The 21,892-nt window shown below is 39.6% G+C and overlaps 1 protein-coding gene across 2 annotated transcripts in view; it reads left to right on the top strand.

Moving 5' to 3' along the window:
• The window catches only part of ACSBG1 (acyl-CoA synthetase bubblegum family member 1), a 34,114-nt gene that overhangs the window by 2,483 nt on the left and 9,739 nt on the right, over positions 1-21,892 (top strand). For both annotated transcript variants that reach the window (XM_039731625.1, XM_039731634.1), the window contains exons 2-7: positions 6,858-6,940; positions 14,457-14,674; positions 15,294-15,382; positions 16,171-16,291; positions 18,106-18,186; positions 20,633-20,782. In XM_039731625.1, coding sequence (XP_039587559.1) covers positions 6,858-6,940; positions 14,457-14,674; positions 15,294-15,382; positions 16,171-16,291; positions 18,106-18,186; positions 20,633-20,782 — 742 coding nt within the window. The remainder of the gene's footprint in view (positions 1-6,857; positions 6,941-14,456; positions 14,675-15,293; positions 15,383-16,170; positions 16,292-18,105; positions 18,187-20,632; positions 20,783-21,892) is intronic.

Consider the following 21,892-nt stretch of genomic DNA (forward strand, 5'->3'; position numbering starts at 1 on the left):
CCCTCATTTGAATAGGGGAGTAATTAGTAAATAAGATGACCAGTCATAATAGACAGCAGTGTCCTGTAAAGGGTCATGGGGAGTTCCTGTGACTCTCTACTCGTTATAGGAAAAATGTTACATTACAGAAAATGAGGGTTTAAAGAACTAATGTGGTGTGTCCTTACTGTGGGTTTTTTTTCCCTTATGTCATAAAAAATGAGAAAACATCTTCAGAACATCTTGGGTAACAGTTGGCAGCACCTCAGAGTCTGGAGATACAGTATTTTATTGGCTGGTTTTGTGCCAGTCTCTTTAGCTGCTGGTCTCTCAAAGCTGTGGTGCTATGTTGATTTAAGTCAAAGTGACTTTATTGTCTTTGTTTAGAACTCTAGGTCAGATATGTGATTCTGAATTCACTGTCTTGTGCTCATTTCTACAATCTATTCCTAGAGTTCTGTTTTAAAATACTGGATTTGGTATTTTGGTCTCTTGTAGGATACATGGGGATTTGGGAAAGGATTTCTCATGAAGTGAATAAAGATAAAGATATTTAGTTTCTGAAGTCTCTAGGCAAATTACCAGAATCATTACAGTTTTCAGAGGTTACCCATAGGTAATTTAAGCCATTGCTTTTTGCTGCCAGAAGAGTTGGCAGGTGAATACTTAATGATTCCATCTTGAATTCAAATGCTCCAATGAGCTGTTGAAAATGTCTAACACCCAATGAAAAGTTTTTAAGAATGTGCAGATGTAAACCCAAAACACTCCCCAAAGCAACAGTAATGCAGAGTAAGGCTGGTGGAATGTATATAGCTGGGTTGGCCTGCAGAACCTGCAGCATAAGCTTGGAGGGGAGAATTCCTCAGTGTTGGAACAGAGATCAATATTTAGGACACTTGTCACCAAGACTGAAAAGCACAAGATGGGCACTTGATTGGAAGAAGGCTGTTTTATCATCCACTTTGTAATTGATTCCTTTAATAATCAAGCCACCAAGCTAGGGGAGTTTAGAGATGGAATTCACTAAGTTGTCCTCAAGAGAAGCAAGCAGTGAAAGATAAAATCAAAATTTATGAAGAAGTTCTGTCTTGGAAAAAGGCATATTTTCCACTTCAGCCTATTTTTCATATTTATTAAATAGGATTAATATTTAATAGTTAGGAAAGCCAGTTCAACAAAGAAGTGTTTGAGGAAAAAAATACTTGTGCAAATGGGGATCTGCACACATTGCTCCCAAAGATAAATACCTGTGTCTTACAAAATATTTCTTTGGGCAAGGCAAGCAGAGAAAGGAGTTTAATTAAAAGGTGGGGACTTTGTTGTAAGAAGTATGAGTAACATGCCCACTGGCACATGAATGCAGTCTCTGGTGGTGGGTGAGCTTGTAGGTGATACGCTCGGAGGAGCAGCAAGGCAGAGGAAGGAGCTGCACTGCTTTGGATCATCACAGTGGGGACAGAACAGCACTGTGCCTTCCTGAGAGCCACCGAGTCTGGAAGCAGTGCTGTCAGAGCACTGGAGAAGCTGAATGGGATTGCTTTTTGGAAAAAATCGTGTAAGGGACAGAGAAATTGTATGCACTCTGCAGACACTGTAACTGAGCATTCCCTCCCTATTGGCTGTGCTCTCTGTTGGCAGACAGTCTGCAGGATAATTTATTTTGAAAGGACAAAAGCAGAAAAATCGTGCAAGTTTTATAATAAAAGCTTTGGAAGTTAAGTGGATCTGAACTACAGTAACATGGTTGACTGTTGAGGACTCCCCATGTGTGGAGACATGTGGCTTGACTCCATTTTCTCAGAAGGCTGATTTATTATATTATATATTATACTAAAATACTACATAAAAACTATACTAAAAGAACAGAGAGAGAAAGATCAGAAGGCTACAAAGAATAGAACAGGAATCAATAACAAAAATCCTGTGACTGCTCACAGCCTTGACACAGGTGGCTGTGATTGGTCACTGATTGAAAACAATCCACATGAACCAATGGAAGATTCACCTGTGGCACTCCACAGCAGCAGATAGTTATTGTTTACATTTCTTTCCTGAGGCCCTCAGCTCCTTCAGGAGGGAAAAATCCTAGCAGAGGATTTTTCATAAAATATAATGGTGGCAGTTGACCACAGCCAGAGCTGTGCACCTTGAACATACTGTTCTTCTAAACATAGGCATCACATCACAGCCACAGCTTATCCAATAATAAATGCAGCATCTTCAACAGTGACTATGTCTTGTCCATTAAACCAGAATAAAAATAATTAATTAATAAACATATTTTGCTGTATGGTGATTTCACATGTGGTACAACAGTACCCAGGAGCAGGGTGGGAGTGGAGAATCTGTGTAATGAAGAAGCCTCTGCAACAGGAATACCAAGAAAGGGAGGAGGAGATGGTATCTTCATTGTGAATCTGACAGCACAGGTCTGGAAGCTCAGAATATGGCTCCAAGTGAATGTGTGGTCTGAACTGCCCACTGGTTTCATGGCAAAAAAATGTTTGAGTCTTCTTTGAGAGCAGTTGTGAATGTGATTTCCAAATGCAAAAGTACTTTGGCTTGCTATATGTGCATAGAGGGTTATGAGTAAATATTCTGATGTCTAAAGGAATACTTGGTCCTGAATAATGTATTAACAATTTATGTATGCAATTATTTGTTAAATGGCTTATTTTTGCAACTTCATAGAAAGCTTCTCTCTCTCTCTAGAAAGGTTGATCTTTTAAATTTTTGATAATCCCTGTAGAGAGCTGCCTGGTAAAAACAACATTGACAAGATTACAGGAGTTGAACAACAGGAATAGGATAAGGAATAGGAATACCAAAAGTATAAGATGTCTTTTTGTTTGCTACCATATGTAATCTGTTTAATGAATAGGTTCCCCTTAAATTTCATAATAATATGATGGCTGTATAACAGTGTTCATATTCTCTTGGTGCAGTTTATGGTAATAGAAGTCACTCTGCAGAAACAAGGCCAAAATGTATCCTAGAACATAAATTTCATAGGTTTTAAATTTGAGAGAAAAGCTACAACTAATTATACAGGACACCCAGTGTATTCTGTAAGGCTTATTCAAGTGAGAATTTCTGTCAAGTGTTTTTTCCAAAGAAGAAAATTGTTTATTATCATATTAAAGACTGACTTCATAGATTCTCTTCAATTTTATTGTTTGTATTTTCACCAGATTTTCCTATGAGGAAACAATTTAGAGGACAGCAAATATCTGACTGTATCTGGCCTAGAGTGTGACGTGTAAGCAGAAATTCTAATTCCCAGAACAGGAAACAGAGCCTTTGGAAGGGAAATGCTAATTGCAAAGTCCCTTAAAACAACAACAAAAAATTAGGGAAATGAGTATCACAGTAAGTAGTGCCATTAATCACTAAGCATCATTATGGTAAGAGAACAAGCAGTTTTTCTAATGTGCAATTAGCAAAAGAGCACTCATTTTGCAATGATAAAAGTGGAGAGAGTTAGCTTGGCATTTAGTTTCTGTTGTTACAATAGGAAGTGATACTGTATTCAGTGGTTGCTATCAAATACACTCAGGTAAAACCAGTAATTGCTATGACAGCAAATCCACATTGGATACTTCTCTGGTGACTCACACCCAGCAGGAAGGGCTGTCGGTTACATCAGTCATTATTTTACCTCACACACACATTGCTTCCTGGGTTGCAAAGATAAATGTCACTAGAGCTGTTCAAGTCATAGAAACACAGAGGGAAAGGAAGCTCTCCCTTTGTTAATCCCTTTGTTAATAGGGAATGTTCATATTCTTGCTTTTCAGGTTGGTCTGGTGTGTGAGAACAGTTCAGTATGGATTAGCATCCAAGGGGCACAGGGGAGTGGTGGGAGCTGCGGGTGGGGTGGGCAGTGTTGGGCTTTGGCCCAGACTTCTGGGTAAGCCAGCAGCCTAAGCTGTGCTTTCATCTCAGGTGAGAGCAGCATGTTGAATTCAGGCAGCAGATGAGGTCATGTTTGCTAGAGCGGTACCTTGAAAGTAAAGCCCAAATTACATCAGGAAATACTGTCATTCAAAAATCGCCCATGCTAATGGAGTTATACAGAAATATGCTTTGGTTAGTTCTAGCTGGTCAACCTTTTGGAGCTTTTTCTCAGTTTGTCCTAATTGACTTGTTCATGTGACCTGTACTGTTAAATCCTCACTCTGTGTGATTTGTAGAGGTTTTTGCTTATTATCTTTGGAATAAGACTTGCAGAAATCAGATGGAGAAAGTCCACCTTTAAACTGGTAGTTGGATTTTGGAAGATGCTGGCCCTGCACTAATAACACTGAATAATTTATGCAGAACATCAATCTTTATAAAAAAAAATTTAAGAGCCAAAGTCCAGATCTCCAAAGCATTTTGGTTTTGCTGGGGAATCTTGGCACCATGCCGTGGTTCTGCAGTGCCTTTTCTCCTTGCTGCAATTTATGCTCAATAAGCTCTTGATTAGGCAGCCCCACCAAATTCTGCTCAGTTCAGTCTTGAATAATTCCAGATACTATAACCATTCTTGGATATTTACTTAATAAAAGGTTAAAGTAGAGTCATCAAAGCCATATTCTTTCACTCAGAAGCAATGGTTCTGAATAGGCACAGAAATTATTGTTGGAAGAGAAAGTTTCTTAATTGTACTTTTCAGGGCAAAAAACCTCACTCTCAAATGAGCTGCCTGATTCATGGGGACAGGTAAGAACTACGTTACATGGAGTGTTACCAACCACAACACTTACAGAGATACTGAATGTGTAGGGATCTGTGTGGAACTTTTGCACTTTGAAGCATTATCAGAGGAAGTCCATAAGTTTAAATGTTGGTTGGCTGTTTTTCTATAAAGAGAACGTAATGTGAACTGAACTGGTATCCTATAATAGATAAGAATAAAGCAAGCTAAAGAGATAATAATCTGGGAAAAGTCATTAATGATGTTTATTAAGTTCTGAGTATCATCAAATGAGGCTCTTCTGATACATTACTAATCAGAGCTGTTTTATTCAGAAGGCTTTTCTGCTCTTTGTTTTCATCAAAAAAGTTTCTGTTATCTTTGGACCAAGACTTTGGGTTATTTATTTTGTAAAATAATAAAAAGTTTTGTTATTCACAAGATATTTAAAGGAAAAAGTTCCACTGGATTGTTAAACATCAAATATAGTTTTTCTTTAAAATAGGAAAAGAGTCAAGAATCATATCAAGTGTTTTGAGATGGCACACAAACATATGTTCTTAAGTTATTTCAGATGGGGATTTTTGGTTTATTCTCAAATAGGTCTTCCTGGTCTTTCATTCTGTTTTTGCAAACCCATTTCCTTAAGTCACCATTTCTTCCACATATCAAACACAGGCTTACCTTCCAATGGGTAATCCCCTTCCTTATTTAAATTACTCAGTTTCTCATCAGCATCTGCCTTCACCAAGCCAGTGACTATTTTCAGATCCTCATTTTGCTTATCAGACAAGCCCTTTCATATTTTATGCCATTATGCCATTAACAAGAGAAGAAATATCCTCACAGGCAAGATTAGTGATGGCTCCTTGTTTTCCTTCCTGCTTTTGTGACCTGTGCCCTGCTCTGAGGGGGCCTGTGGGGAGAAGAGTGAGGCAGGAAAAGAACTGAAAGAACTGTGGTTGTCACTTCTGAGGGCTGAAGAGTTACACGGTCTGCTGCATTATTGTAAAGGTGATACAGCTTGGTCAAGTCTTCTGTGACTAACAGTAATAAATTCTAGGAGTGTCCCACATATATAAGTATTTTACAAGTGTGGTTATTAATATGAAATGGGATATAGTGCCTGATGTAGTGTTTGGTCCTGCTGTTTGCTCCCTGTCACCACTGTGTAAAAACTGCTTTTGAGGTTTTTATTTATTTGAAAGCTGCGAAGGGCGTTGTTTCAACTTTCTACATTTGGAGTTAATTTATTACACTGTGGAGGGCAAGGACTTCCTGAGCTTCACTCAGGACTCTTCTATTGTATGTATGGAGAAATAATGAAGGAAATCCTAGCTTCCTCTTAGCCTCTGAAGACTTCTGATTCCCACCATTTGTTCTATGAAATGAAATCAGCTAAATTAAAAAATCTTTATGCTGCTATTCTTGCATAATCTGTAGTGCATTGCTATATTCAGTCATTTCTAAATGGTTATTGTTTAGATATTTTGTACATGGAATTCTTAGCAGTCTGTCGACTTACAGACTTTTTGGGTTGGAGTTTGTATTTGTACTTTATACTTGGTCTGTTTACTTTTAGGAAAAGTTAATTTCATTCATGTGTAAATGATAATTTGTTGTGTTGGTGAATTTATTGAAGAAATAATAATAATGTAGGAATAATTTAGAATAATAATGTAGAATAATTCTATGTAGGAACAATTATTATTATTATTATTACTATTAAATTGCCTTCTTCTGGCTTAAAAAAAAAAGTCCTGACTTCAGAGCTTCAACAGGTATCAACAGTGACAATTTACAAGGTGTTGTTATAGTAGCAGTGTCAGTATGATCAGGATTAAGATTGATAACTCTTTCTTCATATTTGTTTCATGTTTCGTGGCCTCTTTGTGGAAGTTCAGAGTTAGTGTCTTCATCTGGTATATTCCATGATATTTTAACCAAAAGCATGAAATGAAGAATGTCATTCTTAGGGCGAGGCATTTCCATTTCACTAGGTCATAGTGGAGTTTGCAAGAGTCAAAATATATTTGATAGCTCTGAACTTTCTAATGCCACCTGCTTGTATTTCAAAGTGCTTGCAAGCTGTGTTTTTGTTTACCTTTTGGTATCTATTTTGCATATTTGTACGTTGATTGTAGTAGATCCTGCTAGTGCTTCTGGATAGCATCTTAGTAGTTCTGTTTGCTTTTAGAACCTTTACAGATGCAGAGACTGTCTGCAGGGATCTGCTGCCTCATTTGGAGGAGACCCAGGGTGAAGGCACAGAGCTGACAGGTAAGCATGATCCTTGGAAGATCCTCGATGATCCTTGGAAATTTGACATCTTCTTAGATTTATTTTTTTAATGTAATTTTTATGTCTATTCTAGCAGGTTTTGACTGACAATTTCTTAAGGCTCAGTTATTGAAAGACAAAATTAAAACTGAAGTGAGTCAGGAGAGCTGAAAATTTTTCAGGAGTTCCTGCAAATTTGCATGTGTTTCTGCCAGTCTTTGTCTGTATTTGAAATGATGACTAGATAAAAACTAAAAATAGCTTGATCCTGTTGAGAATCATGCAAATTCTTGTGTTACCTTTGGCATCACAGCCTACTCACCAGCTGTCACCTGGGGAGGATTTGGTGTGCTGTGTGATGACTGGAGGCTTTAAAGAATATCTGTACTTTGGTCAATTCTGTGTTGCATCAGAGCATGTGCTCACTGGTGTTATTTAATCCAACTGCAGTGCTGAATGGCTTGCCTGAATGTGCTACCATGTGGCTTAAAGGAGGTTTTCTTGAAGAACTTTCTGAGGTTCTTTGGAAGGTTTGCAGCCTAAGAGAGTTCCCTGTTGCCTTGGAGAGGCTGCTGCTGGTATCTAAATGTGCTCATTAAACAAAATATTTGTTCTAGGAGAAAACTGAAGCAGTGAGCACATAGCTATCTGATATCTGTAGGAATCTTGCATGCAGACTTTATACATGTGTATAAATATTTATCTGTATGGATATATAGTTACTTTTCAATACGCAGGTCTTTGATACACAGTAGGGTTCTTTCCAAGAAGTGAACTGCTAGGTGTATGCTTTCAGTGAGCAGGAAATAAATGTAGATGAATAAAGGCAAACTCCTGCTTTCAAATTTACAGGGTGTCTTACTGCACTGCTTGAGCTACACATTCTCTATGTGGATTGTCACCAAGACTGATTCTGCAGAGTGCTTGTGTGCTTGTGAAGGCTCTGACCTATTTGCCTAAGAATTTATCTGGGACAGTGGTTAATGCTGTCAGCTCCCTACCTGCTTCTCTCCCAGAGGTTGCTGCAGTTTAGAGAAGTAAGCTGGGCTGTAAAGCCGTGCTCCAGCAGGAATGCACGTCATTCAGCCACTCCTGCAGGGGTGACCACAGCCTGTGCCACAAACGTGAGGTGAACAGCTAAGGATAGAAGCTGTTCCAGCTCTTCCATCATAATTATCCTGCAAACACTGGTCACACCTTATCCATTTTAATTAAGCAGTTCCTTTATTGGTATTTAGATATGTTTCTAGTTGATGAATCAGGAGCTTACAATTTGTTAGACTTTGTCTTCTATTTGACTTTGGGAATCTGTGGCACTACTTCTTATCCATTTAAATGGGAAGCAGTGTTTAGCTTGGAAACATAACACTGCTATGCAGACTTGGAGTGGTGAAGTGAGGGCTGAATTTCAAAAACTCCTCCCAAAAGATCTTTCATGAGAAGGAAGTTTGGTGACTAGTTGCAGGAGGTCTACAATGTATGTAAAGAGAAAAGGAGGAGATTCTGATATCTTCTAGTTGTTCAGAACTGACTTCCTCACTCTATAATTGATACGTTCTGCAATCTCAGGAGTAAATTTATGTAATGAGGACCACAGGATTTGTTCTGGAATTTTTTCCCCATTCCTTTATACCAATGTATAGAAGCTCATTCCTGTGGAACCAGGCCAGATTTGGGGTTTTCTAATGCATATGTAAATCCAGAGTACCTTTACTGTTGGCAGCAGGTATTATATTGACTTAAAACCAGTGTGAAGTTAGAAGATAACTCATCCATGCTGGACTTTATACTGATGTAATCAACAAAATGATTTATGTCAGAAAAGAGCACTGGAGGTCAACTGGGACATCTTTCGGCTCGTAGGAATCCTTGTGGCTTTGTTCAGCTGAGTTTTGAAAACCTCCAGGGAAATTGTACAGCTTCTCAGTACCTCTTCATAGGCTGAGTCACCAACATTGTGAAATTCTTGATCCAGCAAGAATTTTCCTTGCTGCAGCTCATGTCAGTTGCCTCTTGTCCTTCTGCTGTGTGCCTCTGAGAAGAATCTGTTTTCCTTATAGTACCTGCTTCAGTCTTTGACAAACTGCAGGTAGATTCATTTTTTATCTTCTCCAGACTGGAAAAACACAGTTCCTGCAGGGATTCTTGTACATGGTGTCCTCCAGACCCCTGACTGGCTGGGAGTCCCGTTTTTGAGCTTGTGCCAGTTTGCTTGTCAGGATCTCTCTCTTGCACCTGTCTCAGGGGTAACCTCAGGGGCACTGAGTAGGGGGAAATAATCCCTTTCCTTGGTCTGCTGACTTCATCTTGCCAGTGCAGCCAGGAGTGTAGTTAGCCTTCATCTCCATTGGGGCACACAACTGACTGGCAGCCAGCTTGTCCAGCAGAACCGGGGGGGTTTTCCTGCTGAGCCAGCTGGCATCCAGCCCATGCTGTGCCATGGGGCTGTCCTCCCCAGAGTGCAAGGCTTGGCTTCACCCTGTTCGAGCCCATTCTTCCAGTGTGCTGAAGTTCATCCAGTTGGCCTTCCTGCCTTTTGTCCTGTCGATCACTTCCTCAGGTTTGCTCAATGAAGCTGGTGAGGGTGCATTCTATTGTCCAGGACAACAGTGCCATCATTGTACAGTGTCATTCTCACAAGTAACCCCTGAGAATGTCACTTGGAATTGACTGCTAACAAGACCTAGAATTGCTGACCACTGTTCTTAAAGACTACTTGTCCAGTCAATATTTTATCTACCTGTTCATCCAATTGCAGCTGGTTCAAACCTTCCAAGGATGCTGGGCTACGTAGAAGTTGTCAAAGACCTTGTTAAAGGTAGAGTAAGCAATGTGCTGCTGCTCTCACTATGTCAGAGCTAGTCAACTCATCTTGGAAGGCAGGTGAGTTATATTTACAGGGCCAAGTCAAGGGTGGCCATTCTGGCTGGTTTCAGTCACCATTTTATAGCTCAAAATGATTTCTAGGAAGAGTTTTTTCTATAGTATTTCCATGGACTGAGGTGAGAGACTGGTTGGCCCTTAGTTTTCTGCATCCTCTTCTGCTCTTTGAAGACAGATATGGCATTTACTTTTTTCTCGTGATGGGGACCTTACCAGATTGCTGTGCTTTCTTGAAGATACCAGAGAGAAGCCTTGGGATGGCTTTGACCTGGTTTCTCAGTGTCCACTCTGAAGGACCCCGTCTGGTCCCATCAACTCTTTTGTATGTCTCCAGTTTATGTAAGTGCTCCCTACTTTGATGTTCTGCTGCTGTAGGTAAAACATCTCACCTTCCACTAGGCATGCAAGCTCGGGAAGCCTGACCTTGCCAATAAATACCCAGGTGAAGAAGGCCCTGAGAGCATCAGCCCTTTGCATGTCTTGTGTCAGTGAGTTGCCCATAATATCACTGGTTCTCCCTCTGGTTGCCACTGTACCTGTAAAAGCCCTTGTGACTTTTCACATTACTCAATAATTTCAATTCCAAGTTTTGACTTTCCAATCCTGCATGCCTGGGCAATGTTTCTGTAGTGATGTTTCCTCCTGATTACACCCTCCACACGCTTTCATTTTGGTGCATCGTAATCAGTTTTAGAAGCGTCAGTATTGTTATGAAGCTTATTTTGTACTTGTCGTGGTGCACCACTCCCTCCACGTCAGCTCATGGAGGCATTCTTTGGAGGATATTTTATTTCTCTGGTCCACACTAGGCGTTTACTGATGTGAAGAGCAGTATGTTTTATTGTAATTAATAATTGTTCCCTTTTCTGAAGTGGAAAAAGTAGAAGTTTCCATTAATTGAAATATTTTTGTGTGTTTTGGCTAATTTAAAAATATTTCCTCTATTTATTGTCTTTTCTGTTAGGGAGGGTAAAATTATTTGTTTATTGTGGAAAACTGGTAATATAGCAGAAAACCCTTTTCCTCCCCCAGCTGTGGCAAGACAAGCCACGGGAGCTAGTTTGAATGTTTTCTTAGAAGAATCACTGTGTGTTTAGGCTGGTTGAGCCTTTGAGGTTCACTTGAAATTCCAAAGTTCTGTACCTTTATTTAATCTGTTTATTGGCCCAAGGAGAAGTTTGACACAGATGCCAAGCTCACAGACTCTAAACTGTGTATTCAGCTCCAGCTCTTACTAATATGAAGTTAATCTTTCAGGGCCACAGACATCTTGAAGAAAAGTGAAAAATAGTGGGTGAGAGGAGGAATGGTGTATTTCTGTTGACAGCAGAATGTGATGGCGTCATAGCTGTGGAATCTTGGATGATGACTGACAGGAATGCCTCCAGCAGAGAGCTGAATTCCTTCTCTCGTCATTAGGTCAGAGTGATGTTTTGCAGCATCTGGGCATATAATCAAGACCCTGTTTTGTGAGTTAAATCTGATTAATTTTCAAGCAGAAGTTAAATTACTGGTTTACTTCTTGCTTCGCAGGGCATATCTGTGGAATATCACTTGGAGTTTCTCCGATCATGCAGCAGGGCCATTCCACAATCAGCCTGTCTGTTTATCTGTCTGAAAGGTGACCTTGGGTCTTTTGCATTTTATATGACTCTCAGAGCTGTTCTTCCATAAACATTCCACAGCCATCAAATAGTTATTATTTACATTTCTTTCCTGAGGTTTCTCAGCTAGAATAGGAGAAAAATCCTAGCAAAGGATTTTCATAAAAATATCATAGTAAAAAGGAACAACTGCTCTTTGCTTGCATACAGAAAACTTTCAGTGGCATCAAGTGCTTTGAGCTGGAGTGCTGGGTTTTCTCCTTGTACTCTGTGAAGATACAGTTGTATAATGTACCAGTGCTAAAAGTGTATATTGAGGGGTTTTATTCTGATCTCCACTTTGGTTTCAGGAGGTACTGAGTTGATTTCCAGCCTGGACATTGCAGTTTAACTTTCAGATGCTACTGAGGCAGAACACCTGTTTTGCTTCTCCCAACATTTATAATTGATGCATTTAGTGTTTAGCCAGGCATTCCTTCCCAGGCACTCTCTACGAAGAATGAGCCCTCTGCTCAAAATCCCTCTGCAAGCTGACAGAGGAATATATTGTTCATGTTCCATTGCTTTTACTAACTCTGTCGACAGACAAATTAGATTTTTAGAATTATTTGGCTTATTGAGATTTCAGAACTGTTTTGAGATTTAAGTTCTACCTGCAAATACATGCAAAAGCAGACACTAAATGTACATTCAGGTTTATATTTGTTTACGCTGTATTGTGAGTATTATTAAGGTGATGCAGAGTCTCTGAAAGTGATTCTGTTCCTTGTCTTTGATATGAATCAAAGATGCCTTTTTAACAGCAGAGAAACCTGCATAAGGAAAAGGAAATCCATTTTTGGTTTCTGTATGTAGATATTTCAGGGATTTGATTGATTTTCATCATTCTCTGGGAGCAGTGCTGTTATCTGCGGCACATGTGGAGTGAAAAGTCCACATTTAATGCAACTCCTGTACTGTTATTTTAGTCATGTTACTAGTATTTTCCGTTTCCTTCAAGAGAGGAATGTCTTTATTCAGGAAAGTTTTTAATTTAGGGACCAGAATGTTGTATTTTAGCTCTGTATGGTATGATTTTGTTTTAAACACAGCAGTCACCTACCTGTGTCCAAGCTCACCTGCAATCCCTGATACCTTGTTTTGGAAGCCAGAACCTCTGTATATATATAATTTTTCATCTGGGCTTTGATGTGTCACTGCATACAATAAACATCTGGATTAACAATAGCTTCTGTCTCTGACAGGTCTTAGCTCTCATCCTTTTCACACCTGCTTTGGGGTTAAGTGCAGAAACAGCTGCTTTGCCTTCTCAATTCATAAAGTATTTATTGGGTGCTACTGCTTACACTTTGATAAAGTCTGTCTATTACCTGAACTCCTTCACAGCAATTTGTTTCTAAACTGTTTGGATTTATGATGCCCTTTCTCCACTGACCTTAGCACAGCTCCGCACTTGTGTTTTGAAAATCATTATGTGCCATTTACACATGGGAAAATGAAGGTGCATGGAGATGAAGCAGCTTAATTTGTACTTATTGTTGTCATTAGCACCTTCTGTTTGTCAAGAGAATAATGCAAATCTGCCAGCCAGGAGCAGGAAAGGAATGAAATGTTTGTGAGCTTGCAGTAGTTTGCTGTGCCTCTGGCTCTTGGTGTAGGCTTCATTCTAAAGCACTGGTGTGGATCCAGCTGTGGCTGATGTGTTCCTGTATTGCCACAAGTGCTCAGAGAGGCAGTTCCCAGACCTCTGAAGCAACTAGAATAGCATTGGAGAGGGGTGTTGTGTTTTGAGAGAAGCATGTTGTCCTTTGAACACTCCAAAACTGCTCTTTTTCAGCCACTGAGGTAGCAGGAAACAGCACAGATACTAACTGAGCTTGCTTTACAGTTTTTGCTTTCCATAGGTGTAGTAAAATGCAATTACGCTTATTAACTTGTATTAGGAATTACAAAAAGTACTGTTTTCTGTTACTCTTAATTCTTAGAAACCCAAGCACTTTGGTCTGAATTTTTTTTCACCAGCTCACTGTAGAATATATCAGTTTTTTATGCCTATGCTAAAAATATTGCTTCATTTATGAAAGTACATCTAAGGAAAAAAAAATCTTAAAAAACTGTTTTGTTCATAAGTATGGGAACTGTTTGGTGGGGGAGTCATGGGAGCGTTTGTGCTTTCCTTGTGAGAATTCACCTCAATTTTGCCAGCATATTACCCCTAGATCCTCTAAGGAGTGTATTCACACTCAGCCTCTTGCAGGGTTTGCAAGAGCAAAGGACAATCTTTGAGGCAATAATTTCTTGTGAGTGCCAGGGACTGCCCCAGTCCTTGGCACCAGTGATGAGAGCCAAGTGACATTTTTTGGTGCTCTGCATCTTTGTCCTGTCAAAAAAGGGGAGAAAAAAATACAGGGAGAAAAAAGTGGATGGTATAAATACAGGGTGAGGAAGACAAGAACAGAAGATGAAAAATGGAGCCAGGGCAAGACAGGAGTGAGTGGAATGGATGCATTAGAACATGGGACACGTGACCAAGGGAAAAACTGTGGGAAGTAGTGAGGAACAGGGACAGGATGAGGGAGAATAGCTGGAGGGGGAGGAGGGAGGGAAGAGTTACAACACGCAAAAGGAGCTCGGATACTGAACTGGGGTGGAGGTTTCATATCTTTTCGATCACTTTAGCCTTCTGATTCACCAGCTACTCCATTGGCACAAGGGGGAGTGCAGAGCTGAGCACAGGTGAGCACATTCCTCTGGAACTGGGGGTGTGCCTGCAACACACAGGTCATCAACATAATTCTGTATGGCACTTCCATTCAAGATACAGAACAAAGTACAAGAAATAAAGATTTCTCTTTCTACTTGGTATATTTGGTAACAAGAAAATTGGAAAGCCCTTCTCTCAAGAGCTGGGAAGTGCCAGAGTTGTGCTTTGTCCTGTGGTCTTTATTCAGTCCTCTTGTCTTCTGGTACACACTCACATGGTATTTTTCAATTGCAGATTACCTTGACAATGGTTCTTTACCTTCCAGAGTCTCTGTGGACTTCTTTTGCTGATGGCACAGTCAGACTGAGAATAGATAACTCATGCCCACAGACTCCCATAACAGTTCATCAGATGTTCAAGGAGACCCTGGAAAAATATGGATCCCTTAATGCTTTGGCCAGCAAAAAGAATGGAAAATGGGAGAAAATAACTTTTTCAGAGTATTATTGCCTCTCTAGGAAAGCAGCCAAGAGCTTCTTGAAGGTAGGTGCATTTCTTTAAAAACCAAACAAACCAAATTAATAAAAAAACCCCAACCCCAAAACCCACAATATATAAGAGTTTTTTTGCATTACTTGAAGATCAGTAGTCATATTCTTTATTGAAATGATAATGATGAAAATGACTTTTGTTCAGAGGTAACACTGCAGTCAGGGAACCTTGACTGCAAGTGAGGAGCTGCTGTGTTGCACTGTGTCTCTGCAACATGGGTGCAGAGCTCAGAAGAGCTCAGCAGCCTTAAGATCAAAAAAGAAAAATAGGGCAAAACTACTAGCATGAATTTGGTTAGATAAAGACAATCTTTAAAATATTTTAAATACAGGGTAATATTAGTACTCATTATGCTCTTGTTCATATTGAAATATTCTGGGTCTTGAGCCTTTCTGGGCAGCAGAGTTCAAGCAGACAGGAGAAGGTAGTGGAAAATTCACATGGTGTTAATTGCTGGTAAATACCAGGTTTGCCGTGGATACCAAAACATGCCTTCGCATGCCTTGTCAGTACTGTAATAATAAATGAAAAGTTTTCATGGTTTGTATTTGTCTGTATGTTTCTCTCCAGTGGGCCTATATTATATAACCGTATGTACATTATTTTTAAGCTTGGTCTTGAAAGATTCCATAGCGTAGCAATCCTTGGATTTAATTCTCCAGAATGGTTCATCTCAGCTGTTGGAGCTATTTTTGCTGGGTAAGTTTTTTTTGGGGGGGTTAGTTTTTGAGGGGGATTCGGGGATTTCTATTTTGCTAGGTCTGGGAATGTATCAAGTCAGTATTTTGTGTCATATCTTGGAAGTTGTGTTGCTACTGATTGACACTTTGAGCAACCTGCTGGAGTCTTATATCCCAAGTAGTTCAGTCACTCATAAATGGATCCTGATTGCCATGGGCTGAAGCATGACAGTCACACAGAAGCTGTTGTACAGGATCTTATAAATTGAAGATGTGGGAAGTAGATTAGAATCACAGTTTTATATTAATGAGAATAATTCAATATTAGTGATATCTACAGTAAGATATATTCAAGCAGATGAAGTAACATGAATATTAAGTACCCAGATTTCTTCTGTTGTGATACCTGTTAATTTGGATTTTACTTCTTAAGCTGTTCTGTACCAATGAAATCCAGATTGGTATCTGTGCACAGCTTGAACAAAAAGAGGACATAAGTGAGGATTTTTTACCACTTCCTGAGCTAATTCTTGTGTAACCTTAAGTGAGTTAAAACACTGAGCCCTAGCATCTTCTACTGGATAGTTTAGAGATTAGTTTTTACAATGAGCATAAATCAGAGAGTCATGTATATCTGAATATGTGAAACAAACATTAGAGCTGTTCTGCTGTTTGCTTCCACATCTTCATAACCCTTCAGGTTTCATCTGATCTTTGATTATTATTCTCTTTTTATATTACATGCATGTGTATGTATGTGTATGCATATAAATGTGTGTTCTTATATGTATAAATTTTCTGATGTAGAGGAATTGTCACAGGAATATATACAACCAATTCTCCAGAGGCCTGTCACTATATTGCCCATGACAGCAGGACTGATATCATGGTTGTGGAAAATCAGAAACAGCTGGACAAGATAATGCAGGTACAAGGTGGCTGAATGATTACTGAAAAGCCACAATTTTTCATTTCTCAATGCTGTGTTGGTCCCAAATACCTTGTACACTCTCTGTATCATGAAACCTTTCTTTGTGAGGTGTGTGTTGTTACTCAGAAATGTGGTATCCAGTGTCAGAGCTCTTGGGTGGCTCTGACCCTCTGCAGTGTCTGTGGCTCCAGCAGAGAACTCACTGGATGGTTCACTGCAGGCTTACCTGAAAAAACCCACATTTTGATCCCATGTTTTTACTGTCACCACCTGATTCTGTTTGGAAAAGCACAGTCCCACTTGAGTGGAAGAGATTATGCTGATGCATGTTTGTAAAGGTCTGCCATTTAAATATTAAGGATGTCAATGTTCAGAATTTTCACTTTCCAAGGTATCATCTTTTCCTGCTTGTAATATCAGCCATTAAGGCGCTTGAGTTTATTGCACTTCGGTGGCATCATGATGAACATGAGACAGAGCTTAGTAAGAAAGCAGGAGCCTCCTTAAGTGAACAATTTTGACACAACTCTTGGGCAGCTGAGCCTGCCTTTCAGCAACAGTGCCAGATGGAAAGACCAATCTGATGGCAAGGTGACTTGGGAGAGGAGCACAGGCAGCTCTTGGGAAGGGCTTGTCTATCTGTCAGATATTGAGGGAGGCCTGTGGACTCATTAAACTTGCACTGACTCATTAAAATTGCACTGCTTGCTGAAGCAGGAGGACCTCCATGATGGAGCTTTCTGCCAAGACCACATACCTGCAAGAGAGAAAATATGCAGTGGTTTTTTTCAAATGTATTAAATATAAATTGTTCATTAATTACTTTGTATTTTGTAGTTGTGTTTTATATGCCATATGGAGGAAGAGAAATTTTTGTAAGTATTCTGTAAAAACACACAGATAAGCCTTCTGGCAGTGTCATTGACACAATACCAGGCTATGCTGTTGTGACATGGAGAGAAGAATCCAAATGGAACAACTCAAGGGATTTGGTTCATACACATTATGTTGAAGAAGAGAGCTCTGGCCAGCACTTGCTTTATCCAGCAGAGGTGTTTTTTGAAACTTTTTTTCTGGAACCCAAGACTGAAATAATAACATCTCAGTTGCTATCCTTCTAATAATATGTACATACTGGCTACCATCAAGCCACTGCTTTTGTATTGGCAAAATTCAGTTCAAAATGTGATTAATTGAAAGGCATCTGTGAGGCATGGGGTCTCACAGAATTCAGTGAAATTAATGCTTCCTGTAGGCCATGCAAAGCACACAAAAAGCTGCTGAAAGCAGCAGCCACTCCTGTCTGCCTGTAGGCCTGCAGCTTTATATTTTTATTTATCCTTACAATGTCCATACAGATTCCTTTGATTTTTTTCCTTAAGGAAGTAGAACTTTTTTAGCACTTGAACATCACTTTTTGCAGTGGGACTTCATTGGTAATCACAGACCTGGGTCAGCTTCTAGCTTGACCTGCTCTGTTCCTTTATGTGCCCTTTTGGGCATTATGAGAAAGGATGCTGAGGAAAAATACACACATTTCTGGTGTATTTTTCATTTTTTAAACCTTTTAACTGAAACTAGATTTCCTGGAGTAGACTGTGTAGTCTGTGTAGACTATGTAGTTCCTTCCTCCTTCCCCCCACCTCTGGTTGAGCTGGTTGGTGATGAATTTAGGGGAGAATATTTGGAGGTGAAGGGAGATGGGAGGTTCTTGTGCCTGTCAACCCATTACAGTTTTGGCAGCATTAGAGTGAATAAAAGCCCACACAAGATATGAATGATAAATAACTTTGTTTTAAAAAATGCAACAGATCTGGAATCAGTTGCCCCACTTGAAGGCTGTGGTGCTGTATAAGGACTCCATTGCAGAGACACATCCAAATTTGTACACGGTGAGTGAATACTAGAACAGAGGCATAACCAAATAATGCATGGGGTTATACCTGTGTATTACCAGTTAATATGTGGGCTATTATTTATTTGATACATTTTTCCTGTGATTATCTGCCCTTTAGAATGCAGTGCTGTGTTCCAGCAAACACATTCAAAAGCTTTATCAGCTTTTTCTGTTCAATTTAACTTTGATACTTCACATTTAAGAAAAGTCGCCTTGCTTTACTGTCTGTCTTGTGTCTTCCTAATTTTTAACTTGACTGGGTTATTAAAACACCTGTAGGTTTTAGGTGGGAATGTGTACTCTCAAATGGTTGAAAAGAGAAAGTTACTTCCTGGTGCCTGTGAATTTGGTTGTTTTTTTGTTTTTTTTTTTAATCCAGTATTTTACTGGACTACAGATCAGATTTTAGGCTGAAAAACTTCAGCTGTTGAAAAAGTGTATTGAAGAGAAATATAATGTATTCAGTATATAAAATTATAATGAACAGTGAACAGCATAGAAATATTTTAAAATACTTGCAATTTTGATAAGCTGATAAGAAAAAAGTCTTCTGTGCCTTTTTAAAAATATCTTGCATATAACTTAATAATAAACTGTTATTGTTCCAATACTATACATACTGGTATAGAGCATGCTTTGCATCTTGTACAATAAAAATGTTAATACAAAGATCTTTTACTATTTAAAAAGATTAGGTGCTAGCATTTAATTCTTGAGCAACTTGCACTTACTGAAATCTAAATGTGTGAGAATTGCTGTATTTTTAAACACTGGTTCAGTGTTCAGGTGTTGTGTTGGACATTTTCTCAGAGGAGCCAGGTAGCTGTGAGTGTCTGACAGGTGCCGTAGTTTATGTCATCTAAAGGAAAAATTAGAGATGAGCTCACCAGAGGCAGAAATGATTGTTGCTGAGTTGTGATGTGGAGCAAGCTACCAACCCAGGCAGCGTTTGATGAAAGGGATTTGTGCTGTGTGATGAGTGGCAGCAGAGGCAGAGCTGGCTGAGCAGTGTGTGTTCCAGAAGGCAAATGCAGAGTCAGGAGTGTGGTGTGACTGTTTCTGTACCTTCCACACTTGCTGGAATGCCAACACTATCTGTTACAGGTGCTGTTCAGTAAACAAAGCCTGTGCAACAGATTCTCAGTGATCAGTGAATTCCACTGTGAGAATACGGTATGGTCAGGAAAGCAGGAACAGCTGCTTAGTGACATACAAACAATTACATCCTTCACACCACCAGGCTTTCCAGGAGCTTGTGAAATTGTTGCAGCCACATTCTGTGGGGAAGCAATAGAATGTGACAAATCCCTGACTTGCTACAGAGCTGTGCAGTCCCTCTCTTTTTAGAGATGTGGTTTGTTGGAAGAAAGTATAAAACTGATGAATAATCCTTGGGACAGCCTTGCCACCCAAGAAAAGGAGGTTAAGGTGCCACAGATGCTGACTATTGTAATCTTAGTAGCCCAGTGGCAATGCCAGATGTCTGAAAGAAGAAATTAACTACCCTCAAGCAGAGGCTCTCCTTTTTTACCTCTGTTTTTCTCATCATCCCCATTACGGCTTTGTGGTCCTAGATATAGCTCCAAGAAATTGCTGAAAAATGATGGTGCTGCACTTTGCATTTAAATATCACACTTCTGTAGCACAGTATGAATCACATTATTGCAATGGGAAACTGACCTTTTGGTTATCCATTTTCTTTTAAAATTCTGTGATACTATAGCTTCTAATTAGCATTGCAAGCAATATTACACTTAATAGCACATCAGGGGTGTGCAACAGAAGTATTGGGGAGCAACCCATGTAATACAGAGGAGCAGGTTCAGGATTCTTCTAGGCCAGTTTGTGTGGCACAAAACCCCAGTGTCGTAAAAGTTTTATCTCACTCTAGAATGAGCCAAATTTGAATGGAAGTTGTGACCAGCATCATTATATGCTGTTTCCTATAAAAAAGCACATAATTTGGGCAAATATTCACATATCTAGATAATGATGCTTTTACAAAGAGGCTTTCGTTCAATTGCTTTATAGTTATATTTATATAATGTACCATGAAGTATAGATGAGCTGTCACAAGTGTACTGTTAAAAATTATACATCCAGATTCCTTTAAATAATGCTCAAAATCATTCTTACAGTGTGAGAATGTAACAGAGTTTTAGCCTCCATAGTGTCCACGTTGGAGGAGGAACAGTATTACTATTCCTTCTTAGACATTGAAAAGACTCATGACAGCACAATTGTTTGCAGTTCATACATTAAGCTCTAAGGTCGACTCACCATATTTCTTCTGTAGCCAAGGTCTGGGGAAACTTGCCTTGGACATGTGTTCAGAACAAGGCACTGAAATGTTCTAACATTTTTGAGACAGGAAAGATGCAGTACTGTGTCAGTTTGTAGGAAGCCATTTGATATGCTGTATTTTCTCTTCCATGTTCTAGATGGAAGAGTTTCTGGAGCTGGGAGGTGACATCTCTGACAGCACTTTGGATGACATTATTAACTCCCAAAAGCCGAATCAGTGCTGTGTTCTGATATACACCTCTGGAACAACTGGGAAGCCAAAAGGAGCCATGCTGAGTCATGACAACGTAGGTACTTAAGGCTCCTCCTTCAGCAGAGGAACAGCAAAGTGTGGGGTATTTATTTATTCCTGTGGTTTGAAATGGCTGGTACATCCTAGAGCCCTGAACTGCTTTTGCTTTTACAGCGTGGATAGTGTACTGCAAAGCAAAGGGCAGTCAGCTGTTTCTGGTAAAGTACAAACAAGGTAAAGAATGAAACTCCATTCAAACAGCCCTTCACAAAGTTGATCAGTTCTTTATGAATATGAAATGTTTATTCGCTGTATTTCTTGTGAGATCTAATGCATGAATTCATAAATATAATTCACAGATTGCCATAAAGCCTCTCAAATGAATGTCATAGGCCACCATGAAATGAGCAAATCATATACATCAGCCAGTGACTATCAAAACAGCCTGATGGACTGCTTTTGCAGATTTTATTAAAATTGGGGGTGGATGTGTGGATTTTTCACTTCGGTGTTTTTTGTTCCTGGACTTGTGTGCAGGTTTCTGTGTCTGTCACTGGAGTATAATACAGCTCCAGTGCTCAGTGCTGGTGCTGACAGTAACCCTTACCTGTGTTGTTGCAAACAGAAAATTCACAGTTATAGACAAAAGCAAAGTTGTTTGCTAAAAAGACTTTCCACAGAGGTTTGCTTGGAAAGATATGTGTTTGATGGCTGAGAAGGAGTGGGAGGTGGTAGGGAGCCTTTCTGAATAAACAGAGAGTCTTTGAAAAGGGATGGTCTAAGTTGAGGCCTCACCCCTTAAAGCAGAAATTATTGCACACATGCACAATGTGAAAACAGCAATTCACCCAAATGTAGGGAATTAGTGCACTAGTACCTGGAAGCAGAACATGATGAACTTGAGAGACAAAAAGACTGATTTGGTGTTACAAATCTATGCTCTTTTATATCAAAGGAGTCTGGTATCATTTCCATGCCAGCTGCCAAACTATTCTTGGCTGCTGATCACAAACAGGCTATTTTTATGTTGACAAACAGTGGAAAGCATGCCATGCCTGTAGCTGTGCTGCTGCCTTCTTTAGTCAAAGATGTTTGCCACTGTTCATGTGCAAAACCAGTGCTGAGTCAGTCCTGCATGACTCTCACAGATCTGCTGTGTGCCTGT

This window comes from Passer montanus, unplaced genomic scaffold (assembly GCF_014805655.1).
Source record: "Passer montanus isolate IOZ18808 unplaced genomic scaffold, ASM1480565v1 scaffold111, whole genome shotgun sequence".
NCBI lineage: Eukaryota > Metazoa > Chordata > Aves > Passeriformes > Passeridae > Passer > Passer montanus.